The 10,602-nt window shown below is 37.0% G+C and overlaps 1 protein-coding gene across 1 annotated transcript; it reads left to right on the top strand.

Annotated features, from left to right (window-relative positions):
• Window positions 1–1,379: 1,379 nt before the first annotated feature.
• LOC106920279 (uncharacterized) lies at window positions 1,380–6,375 on the top strand. The gene is made up of 4 exons (XM_014991195.2): window positions 1,380–1,462; window positions 1,571–1,888; window positions 3,736–3,878; window positions 5,344–6,375. The coding sequence occupies exons 1-4, from the start codon at window positions 1,411–1,413 to the stop codon at window positions 5,446–5,448; spliced, it is 618 nt and encodes a 205-aa protein (XP_014846681.2). The 5' UTR covers window positions 1,380–1,410; the 3' UTR covers window positions 5,449–6,375.
• Window positions 6,376–10,602: the final 4,227 nt, after the last annotated feature.

Raw genomic sequence — 10,602 nt, 5'->3', positions numbered from 1 at the left:
AAAAGACAACGTCATGGGGTCCTCAGAAGTTCTGGTGCCCCCCAATAATGCCTGATATTTTTACATTCTTTTCATTTCTGACGGTGTTGACAAAAACTAAGGACAAATTTCAACGGAGTTGGAAAATATCTAAAAATTATTTTTAATTCAATTTATCGATACTTTTATAATCATTTATATGACTACTTATACTTAATTGTCATAATATATAATTTTAGTATTTCTTTAATTGTTTTAAACTATAAGAATGTATTGAGTTCTGCTCCTGGAGAAGGGCTTTTACAGGCATCATCCACCGACTACAATGTTTAAAATAAAAAAATCAGCAAAAAAAAAAAAAGAAAAATATACATTGTTGTGCTCACATGACCCAGGTTAGGTTAGTTAGATATTTGAAAAAAATATATTTTGTGTATATTTTATTCAAATTTCATGCTTTATCCATAGGACCTGTTTTGTCCCTATTCTCAAGAATCACTGATAAAACGTATAAAACTATGTTTTATACGTTTTATACGGATTTGTTTTGTGTGGATCCTTAAAGCCAATGAACAAGTAGTTAAATAAATGACATTTGTGAAGCCAACACGTACATTTTGAATATTGTCTTAATCGATTTTTATGACACAATGTCTGGATCACAAGAGAAAGTGAAACAGGGCAGAGGTTTGTGTTGTGATTTTTTTTAACCATGCTTATGTCACTCTTTGATTTTTTATTTATTTTTTTACATCAAAATAAAACTTCCCAAATGTGCTGGTTTTAAGGTCGCTCTGTTTTGAGATGATTTCACGTACTAGGGTAAGGCCAGTAGAGGCCAGTAGAGGGCGCAGGCACACCTCTCCTACTCCCAGATCTGAATGCAGCTTGATTTTCATACCACCACCCATTGAAATGCCACTGCCATGAGGGCGAAGCCGGGGCTGACGTCACAGCCGTGGTCTGCCATGAAGTTCACCATAAAACCGAGCCGAGGGAGTTGGAGATGATGGGACAGATATGTGAAAATAAGCAACAGAAATTAAATAATTCAATGAAGTCACTTAAAACAAAACCTTTAGAGCAGGGTGCCCAAAGTCGGTCCTCGAAGGCCAGCATCCTGCATGTTTTAGTTCTCTCCCTGGTTGTAGTAACAACTGTCTCCAAGGGAGACAGGCAGACATGCATCTGCAGGAGTGCGCACATGCATGTCCTTAACCTAAATGTTATTGGTCAGTTTACTTTTCTTTTTGTTTCGGGAACTGAAGAGCTGACGGGTCACCCGGTTGACCGACCATGACATCTGCCTCGCTCTTCCTAAGCGTCGAGTTTAACCTGCAGGTTAAACTGCAGGTTAAACCCTGCAGTTTAACCTGCAGGGTTTAACCTGCAGGGTGAAAGAGTTGCAGTAAAAGCAAGCGCTGGTCCACAATGGCACTACTGGCTTACGCTGTGCTGTTGGTCTGGCTTTCTGCTTATTCAGGTAGGTTCAGCTTTTATGTTCAAGTGCGTTTCAGCAGCTTTCAGTGTCAGTCATTATGTCTGTATATTTCTGACCATCTAATGAGACAATTTTTCTGTTTCATGGTAGAGAGCACTCTCATTTCCCAAGAGCCTGGTGGAAGCATCAGTTTGACATGCTCCTCCAATGAATGTCCAGAAAAAATCGACGGATACATTTATCTGTATCTGTACCATGAGAAGGATGAGGTCTTGTTCTTTTCTTTCACACCTGAGGGTGTGACTGTGCCAAGAGGAAAGTATGAACACAGGATCCAGACACACAGACCTAACATGACCTTTACTATCAGCAACCTGACCGTGGATGACCAGGGTGTCTACACATGTGTCTACAAAAAATCAGATAAAGTCTTTGTCATTTGCAGCATCTACGGAGTTTTCATAACAGGTTTGTTTATTTTCTCTATTCTATTTAGGTTTTATGTACAATGTCATTCGTCATTCCAGAGTTGTGTACAGCTGTGGAGTGAATTTTCTATAACTCTGCTTATACTTTTATGGACCAGAGTAAACATACGTTTAAAATGATTTTGTATGCAGCAAACACAGAGTTTATGTCACATTTAGACTAGACACAGAAGGATTTAGACCACCCGGCTTTGGTCTAAATGTGAAACAAAATGAGTTCATTTTATGCTAACGAGTACAGTTTCAGTTCACTCTTCCCATCCATCAGCCCACAAACATTAACAAACATTAAAGCATTGAGCTTACAAGTAACATGAGACGTCTTTATCGTCGTTTTGCAGATACAAGACAATTTCCAGAAGCTACAGTTGTAAGGTATATTGAAGTCAAAATGGCATCTTAAGGTAAAACTTGAAAACAAAAAATGATAATCTAATAGCAAAAAAAAATTGGCATAAATGTAACGCAAATAAAATGTTGTGGCTAATACTTCTACAGAGAATTGAGAAATGTATTTACATGCATGCATGTATCTCCATTCATGCTTCTATAATCCTGATTTATGAGGATAAATTGCTTAGGCTTAGACCAACCAAGAGTTTAAATGAAGAACAAAAAACCTCTAAATGACAAAAAGCACAAACCAAAACTCTAGAAAAACTTGATTAAACAGTTTTCATTGTTTTTCCAGTAACATTTTTGGGGAAGTGCTCTGTATTTCTGCTCAACTGAAAGTAAAAAAAACAAAAACAAAACTAAAGATTAGTGTTTAATCAGATGACATATTGTCCTGTGCAAGAAGATGGAAACCATAAGCATTGAATCATTTGGTTAAAATGGACACAAGTGGAGACAAAGAAAACCCTGAAGCAATTAAAGCAGTTGGTGCTCAAAATTTCTCTAAACAGGACTGCAGCAGAACAATAGTTAAAAGTGCAGTACCTTAAAATAGTTCATATCCTGTTAAGCACAATTTGCTCTGACTGCTTATTTCTGCGATCACCTTAAGAAGTAGATTGCTCTAATTTACATGCACGAGCAAATATCTCTTCAATCACAAACAAAAACAGCTGCAGCAGAGGTAAACAAAGAAAGTGAAATATGAAACATTTTTCCCTAGCATTTTAATTCACATATGACCAAACATGTCTCAAACCGTTCAGAAGACCATCTGTTTGTACAGAATCACATTACAAGGTGTTAAAAGACAGGGCTATGATGCGTCGCTTTAACTAATTATCTCAGAAATAAAACAAACAAACAAACAAAAAAATATATATATATATATGTAAATGTGGTTACAGAATATATTGATCCTATTACCATAAATCCGCTCATTAAGTCATTGGCAACACAGGTCTTGTCTTCAATAAACCACATTTCTGTGTTTAGATTGTCATGATTTACACCTTTGAAATGGTTTTTAATCTTTATTTTGGCTTTGAGGAAACAGGTATTGTCTCAGTAGGTTAATAGTGGGGGAATTTTGTCTTGTTTTATGTTTTCTAACCTTGATCCAAAAGAAAAAAATAAAACAATAACAATTGTATATACAAATTTCCAATGAAGACAAGGACAAATGGAAGGAAAAATATTATCTGCAGGTTGTTTGAATCACTTTATATATATGTGTGTGTATAAACATTATTAAAAAAAAAACACTTGTTTCTTACTCATCTAAATTAGAAATGCAGTAAAAACACAAAAGAAGATTTACATTCATTTCCAGTTCTATCTGGAGTTGTAGTGCAGCATCAGCTCGTGAAATCAAATATTCAAGAGAATTTAATGGTTTCTGTTGCTAATTTCTGCCTCTGTTTCACACAGAAACAATGTCATGTCCCACGATGCCTCCCACCAAATGTTCCACCTTCGTTGACACAAGGACAGCACTGATGCTGTTTATAATTTTAATCTGTGTCATCAGTGTGCTGGCCATGTGGATCTTCTTCTTGCTGATCACTCCAAGGGTAAATTTGCTTCTTTGCTCAACACTTTGTGGCTCTGCAACCTTTAGAATGCAACACTGGTTCGAAATGTCTATCAGCGGATATGATCACTCTAACCCATTTCTGAAACGCCGTTATCTGAAACCATCTAACTGCTGGGAACATGACAAGCACCCACAAACTCAAATACAGATAACATCTAAACCACCACAGTTATGTTTACATTGAAAATGCGCCTGCGGCTTCCTCTGACTTTACTCCGGCTACGTTTATTTTTTCCATTGCTGTCCAACTTGCGTGTGCTGCTTTCTGTTACACGTAACGTTACGTATTACACAGCCCCCTCAACAAAAGTACCACTAACATGTGTCCGCTTGCGAAAGTGTTTTAGCCCCTTGACTTTTTCACATTTTGTCATATAACCCCAACAAACATGTGATAGATAAAACATTACTGCGTATAGTTGTGAAGTGGGGAAACAAAAACAAACGTTTTTCAATTTTCTTTTAATTAAAAAAGAAAAAAAAAATCTGGACAGCAGGACTGTTACTTTAGAATCGAGTAATCTATTGATTATTCTGACAGTTAAGTAATTTAATTAAAAAGGAGATAAAGTAAAGCATTGTAAATGCTGCCATAACAGCAGTATTACTGTCAGATATCAGCATCGTCCCAAATTTCCGTATTTGTGTATCCCTGCAATGACTTTTCTGTAGTTTAGAAGTGACCCTGCAACGGTATTAGCTCATTTTATACAAAAATCTGAAATTACATTCAATTTAATAATAAAGCAGCAGGTTCACAAAGACGCTTCTAAAAAAAATGTCTGAGCACCATTCTTTAGTTTATGTATTTGTTGTCAGTCAATTTAATAGATTAACTCTCACTTTGCCCAACTATATAACTTTTGTGTCCATGTTAGCAACATGATTGGGCTCTTTCGTCACACACAACTAAACATCTGCCAGCTTTGTACCCCCGTGATGCGCTCCGCCACCCATTTGTTGCTACCGGGATGGTGGTAAATTTATTGTCTGGTTCATCCATGAAGCTACACTGAGCTTCAGCTACAGCAGCCCTCTGCGTTCAGGCTATCCGCTCCACCTGTATAAATACTCCCTTTGCGTACTTAATCCTGTTCGGTCCCATCCATCCTCTAGGCAGCAGCTCCGGGAGGAGAAATGCTGTTTTATTCCATGCATTGTGAAAAATACGTATAATTTTCCCTTTAGTTCAGAGCTAAATACTACTTTGTGTTAGTTTATTACATAAAGTCTACAAAACCCATTGCTTCCTAAAGGAGGACAAGTTAAACGGTATCAATACTTTTTTTTTTGTACCTCAAAGTGAACATTTCTATTCCCATTTATTCAAAATTTGTCGCTCAATTAAGTTGCATTTTCATAACTCTGAATTATTATTTTTTTCATCCACAACGATGCTAGAATAATAAAGAAGGTTTCCTCTGTGAATTGTTTGCTTACAGGTGAAGCAGTGGTGCATCAGGAGAAGAGCGGGAGGCGAACAGAAAGTCTCCACCGATAATGTGTATGAAATCATGAGCAGGAACGGACGAGGCCAAGCTGCTTAGAAATTCAGCCAGTAGGTTTTTATTGTGCTGGGCAAGATTTACTTCTTTTTTTTAAGCTTTGTTTTCTTTTAACGTTTTAATATTACAGTACAACTGAACTATACTCTGTCTTGTTTTTTACCGTTTAATTAACTTGTAAACTTTTGAGGTTTTCTAAAAAATAAAGCCAAAAAAAAATCAATTTAAAAATCCCATACAGGGCCTACTTGATCATTTTTTTCTGTATTTCCTTCAGTTCGCATCTGTTAATACTCAAGAAATTTTAAATGTTTTTTTTTTTTTCAAAACTAAGCGTCAAATCTATGTGATCTACAGTGCAAGTAAGAGAGAACAAGAGTCAGACACAATGAGACCAGATGCTGTTGTGTCCCACATATTGATGCAGCAGATCTAACTGCTAGATATAACAGTGGTTTACAAGTCTGTTGTTAAAATGTCAGATATGTAGAAAATTATTATTGTCATGTAGCTGTTTTTGGCTTTAAACCAAAATTTTGTTTGAAAATCGGTACAACAAGTAAACGACTAAATAAGATTTTTCTCAGAATCTGTGGTATTTAAAGGTCCGGACTGGGTTTGGTGATGAGTTTATCAGATGTGAACAGAAGGAAACCACAAGCGTCGCTGAACTGCTGTCATCTTAAAGACATGCTTTTCTCACCAGAAGAGACCATTTGGTGGCACTGAACCATGCAATGGAGCAACTTCACTCTCTTTGTATGCAACACGCAACTTTTTGTTTTCTAACATTTAATTTTCATGAAACAAAATGTTTTCTTTTTGCTCATTTGTAAATGTTTTGCCTTAGAGGCCACCTTACATTGTATGATTGCTTTGACTTTTTACTGTTATTTGGTGTGTTGGAATCCCTGGAGGACTGAAATGCAATAACCTAAAAAAAAAACAAAAAACATTTTATTAAAAGAGCCTTCCTGTTCGGATCTTTACTTTCACCAAACCACTGATCTGCGAGAGTTACCGTCTTGAGGTTTGTGGTGCCTTCCTTTGTCGTTTTTTGTGAACTTTGAATGGGTCGAGTGCCATTCAGGGTCTTTCTGTTCAGAGTTTGCATACAATCTGCATGCATGAGTGTTCTCCCTCTGTGCTCTGCTTTTCTCTCACAGTCCAGAAATAGGCGGGTTAGATAAGTTGGAAACTCTAACAGTGTTTTTACACCAAAACGGTTCCAGTGTTATAGTAAGTAAAGACTGTGGCACAGAGAAATGATGCTGCCCCGACACTGTCTGCTGTTTTCTGGGCCAGAATAAAGAACTGCTTTCATCAGAGGCTGGGAGATAATCCACATGGAAAACAACAACCAGTCACAAGAGCTTTATGCAGCAGGGGGCAGCTTTATATCACATTATGATGCTTTTCCCTCATCAAAAGCATACCTGGACTGTTGCTTTCATTCTTTCATGTGTATGTGAGAAATCCTCACATACACATGTGAGGATTTCTCACATGTGTATGTGTATGTGTAGGCACTCTCAAATGGTAACCATTTGAGAGTGCCTAAAGCACTTGCTCACACAAAGTGCCGTCTAGTTACAGAAACCTCCACCTTGGAGCTGCAGTCTCCAGCCGACCTTCCACTTCACAGAGCAACTCTTCTCCTGGCATCCCCCACTCTGCTCCTCCAGACTAGCGGCAGCAGCAATTAGCAAATGCCTAACTGCTGAGAGTCTGCTGAGCTCATCATACAAACCTCTCCTCAGTCTAACACTGTTATGTTGTGACCACATGCTGAAAGCAGAGTGTCAGAGCAGGAGCTTCTTAAAGAGACGGAGGCGATTTTTAAAGCGTCAGATTTCTTTTCAGTTATGTTTGGTATGCACAAAATTTTTACATGGTTGTAATTTTGAAGAGTTAAAATGAAGCTGGTTATTTCAGAGCATCTCTTTGCAGTGATGCTGAGATAATTGAGTTTGTCTAAGTAAACCGTGTTCATCACTGTTTGCATACACCCAAAACAAATCAGCTAGAGGTTAAAAGATTTACTAGTTGAGATGTTTATGACCTTATTTTGGTAGCTTTTGATGGGGGGGGGGAACTTGTACGCTACCCGTTGTGGATGTATGCAAATGTTTGCATGTAGGACATGTGATGGACTGATGACCTGTACAGGATGTGCCCAAATTCAAGCCCATTAAGTGGTGGAAACAGGCTACTGAAGACCTTCACCGCATAACCTTTACCAGGATTAAGTAAAAAAAAAAAAAAAAAGATTGATGCTAGATTATTTCAGATTCATTTTAGTTGAATTTGCCGTTTTCATTTTGTGCTTCAAAATCATATATTTTCCCAAATTATGTGATGGATTTCAGCTGAATATTGGCTTCCCCCACCTCCCTTTCAACATTTTTGATTTATTTTACAATATTACACAACTTAATTTCTGAACTCATTTGTTTTGGTCTCTTTCTATGCATGGATTACTTTAAGCTTTGAACAACAAATTAATTTAACATATTTAAAGTAATAAAACAAATTTACGTCTTTCTGCGTTCGCTCATGCTGTCTAAAACCTGCACCAGTCAAGGTTGTGAAAGCACTTGTTTGTGAGTATGTTTACACCACTCTTGTTGTGAAGTTAGTGCTTTTGTGAGGCTACATGCCTTGTGGCCAAAGGTTAGGTTAAGTGCTCTACATAAAATGTCACTAAATGATTGAGCTTGCTGCTCGCTCCAGTTGAGAAGTAGGTTTCCTTTCTTTTTGATGTACAGTAAAGTCATCAGCATCCTCCACCACAAAATGTCAAGGTTGTAGTCTAAAGCAGATCCATGCCAGCAGAAAGCTGCATCCTGTCATTCTACCTCTTCTGCAAGATGCTTTAACCTTTCAGCCTGACAGATCGACTGATTTCATGTGACAGAAAAGAGTCGACAAAATCAAAGCCTTGAGACATCCAATAGTCCTCATTCACTATTCATTTAAAAAAAAAAAATCATCTAAAAATATTTTTACTCACTGGTTTTCAACCCAACTGACACTTGATTTTACTCAACTTTTGCTGGTATTGATTTTATCTGTTTTAATTTGAGTTTTTTTTATTCAATTTACATTGTCGTCTGTTTGGTTTTGTCATTTTATTTAGCTGACTTTTATCTTTTGTCTGGTCCTCATCAGGCCGGTGTTGAAGCGCTTCATGAATAAAGTTGATGGTCTGACACCTCAACGATTACAACCATCTCTGAAATGAACACAGCCTTTTATGTACTGCTATGTTATCTAATCAGCCCACTAAAGTATTGAAGGAACAGCCACCGTGAGAAAACTTGAAGCTGTACAGCCACTGTACAGCTTCAGACATCGGCTCTTGACCTATTTCTGTCGTAACTGTGGGGCACAAAGTGAAAATTCGTTGAATTTGACAATCACAGAGGTAACAAATTTACAGGACAGTCAAGTGGACAAATTGGTTTTCTCTTTACAGTGTTTTACTCACCATGATAACAGAAGAGACACTGCCTCACCTGTGCTCCCTGACTGCAAGTCACTGACCTGAAGCAAGAACTGGATAAAGTTTCATTTAGGCTACAGCCATCACGACTGTCGAAAATGGAAAATGAACCAGATAAAATCACTACATTTTCCTTTGCACAATGTTTTTACCTCGCCACAAAATGACCTGCTAACATCATTTTGTTGATCTTATCTTCGTCTCTGCTCACAGCTTAAACGAGGAGAGGGGATTGAAGCGTTCAGAGCTTGAGAAGATGATGTTTGTTTTATTTATATAATTTCTATGTTGCATTAAATAAAAGTTTTGAATAAAACAATGTTTTTATGAAGGACATCACCTTAACAGCTCTTGTAATGAAGAACCATATATACTGTGTGATTCAAAAATCTTTGAAAACAAGAGTAGTAAAAAAGCCAAACCAAAAGATAAATCTGAGATTTGTTTGAGGTTCCGTTTGAGTTTTGCTTGAGATCAGAGCCCGTCAAATACAGTTTAAACAAATTTCAATTTCAACCAGAAGAGGGCAGCATTTCACAGTTATTTCACAGCAACACATTCATTCATAAAATCAGACATCGTGGAACGCGCTGCACAATCGACATGTCTATAAATGTGAGATTTCACTTTGAAAATTGTGGATCCCACATGGCAAAAATGTGAAAAGTGTCTTAAAATGAATCCATCTTCAATTCAGCACCATAATTTCACTGGAAATTGTAAATAATCTGCCCTAGGAGGATTCAGTAAGGGAGAGAAGAAATATATGTTTAAAACAAACAAACAAACAAACAAACAAACAAACAAACAACACATTCTTTAAACTAACCATCTTAATTTTGATTTAGCAGTAGATTCCACCTTCCTTAGGAAATGTAAAAATGTACCCAAATTAAAAGTGTAAGTGGGAAGTTTTCTCAACCCAACCAGGAACAACTGGAACCATGTGCTATCATATCATGGGACACAGATTAAGCTTTACAGTAAAACACTCCAAGTAAGTTTGGTTTGAAATTAGGCAAAATATGTGGAAAAGCCCCTCATGCCTGCTGGGCATAATGGAGGATGTGTGGTGCTGTGGGCCTGTTTGTTCTGCACACTTTGTCAGATTACATAGCATCATGAACTATTTGAAATACCAGGTTTTAGAATAAATTAAAGAATGCTTCTCTAAAAACTGGAAATATTTTTTTGTTATTGTTTTTTTTTTTTAAATCCAGATTGTCAAACCAAATCAGCACAGAAATGATTAATTAGGCATAAAAGTAATCCTCTTCCGTGGCCATCTCACCCCATAGATCTAAATCATGTGGGAACACCATGGGACGAGCTCTTTCAGGACCAGTAAGGAAGGAAAAACTCTCCAGTTAGGTTTAAAGCTTTTGTAAAGCCCCATACCTTCTCTGTTTATGAAGTTTGATTGACCAATGTAAGCAACTCTCGACTGTACTTAATGTTCTGCATTAAAAAAATCACAATATCTACGAAAAATAAAACAGAATGCATATATTTTTACAGTGTGTGAGTTACGAGTTTGTGATGTTTATGGTTTTATATTATATGTATGCCGTATACATTATTTTTTGTTGTGTTTGCCTTAATGATTGAAAATGGAAATGTACCAATTGCTAAATCTGGTGCAGATGTCGATGCTACCTTTTGTGAGATCAGTGTACATAGTCCTATGTCAA

The sequence above is a fragment of the Poecilia mexicana genome, unplaced genomic scaffold (assembly GCF_051168715.1).
Source record: "Poecilia mexicana isolate PSO_F unplaced genomic scaffold, ASM5116871v1 scaffold_1, whole genome shotgun sequence".
In the NCBI taxonomy this organism is placed as follows: Eukaryota; Metazoa; Chordata; class Actinopteri; order Cyprinodontiformes; family Poeciliidae; genus Poecilia; species Poecilia mexicana.
The sequence above is the reverse complement of the archived record's forward strand: the minus strand, read 5'-3'. Positions and strand labels throughout refer to the sequence as shown.

Coding starts and splice junctions, on each gene's coding strand:
- LOC106920279 (XM_014991195.2), top strand. CDS start 1,411: ATGGCACTACTGGCTTACGCTGTGCTGTTGGTCTGGCTTTCTGCTTAT. Junction 1,463..1,570: donor CTGGCTTTCTGCTTATTCAG/GTAGGTTCAGCT, acceptor GTTTCATGGTAG/AGAGCACTCTCATTTCCCAA. Junction 1,889..3,735: donor CTACGGAGTTTTCATAACAG/GTTTGTTTATTT, acceptor TGTTTCACACAG/AAACAATGTCATGTCCCACG.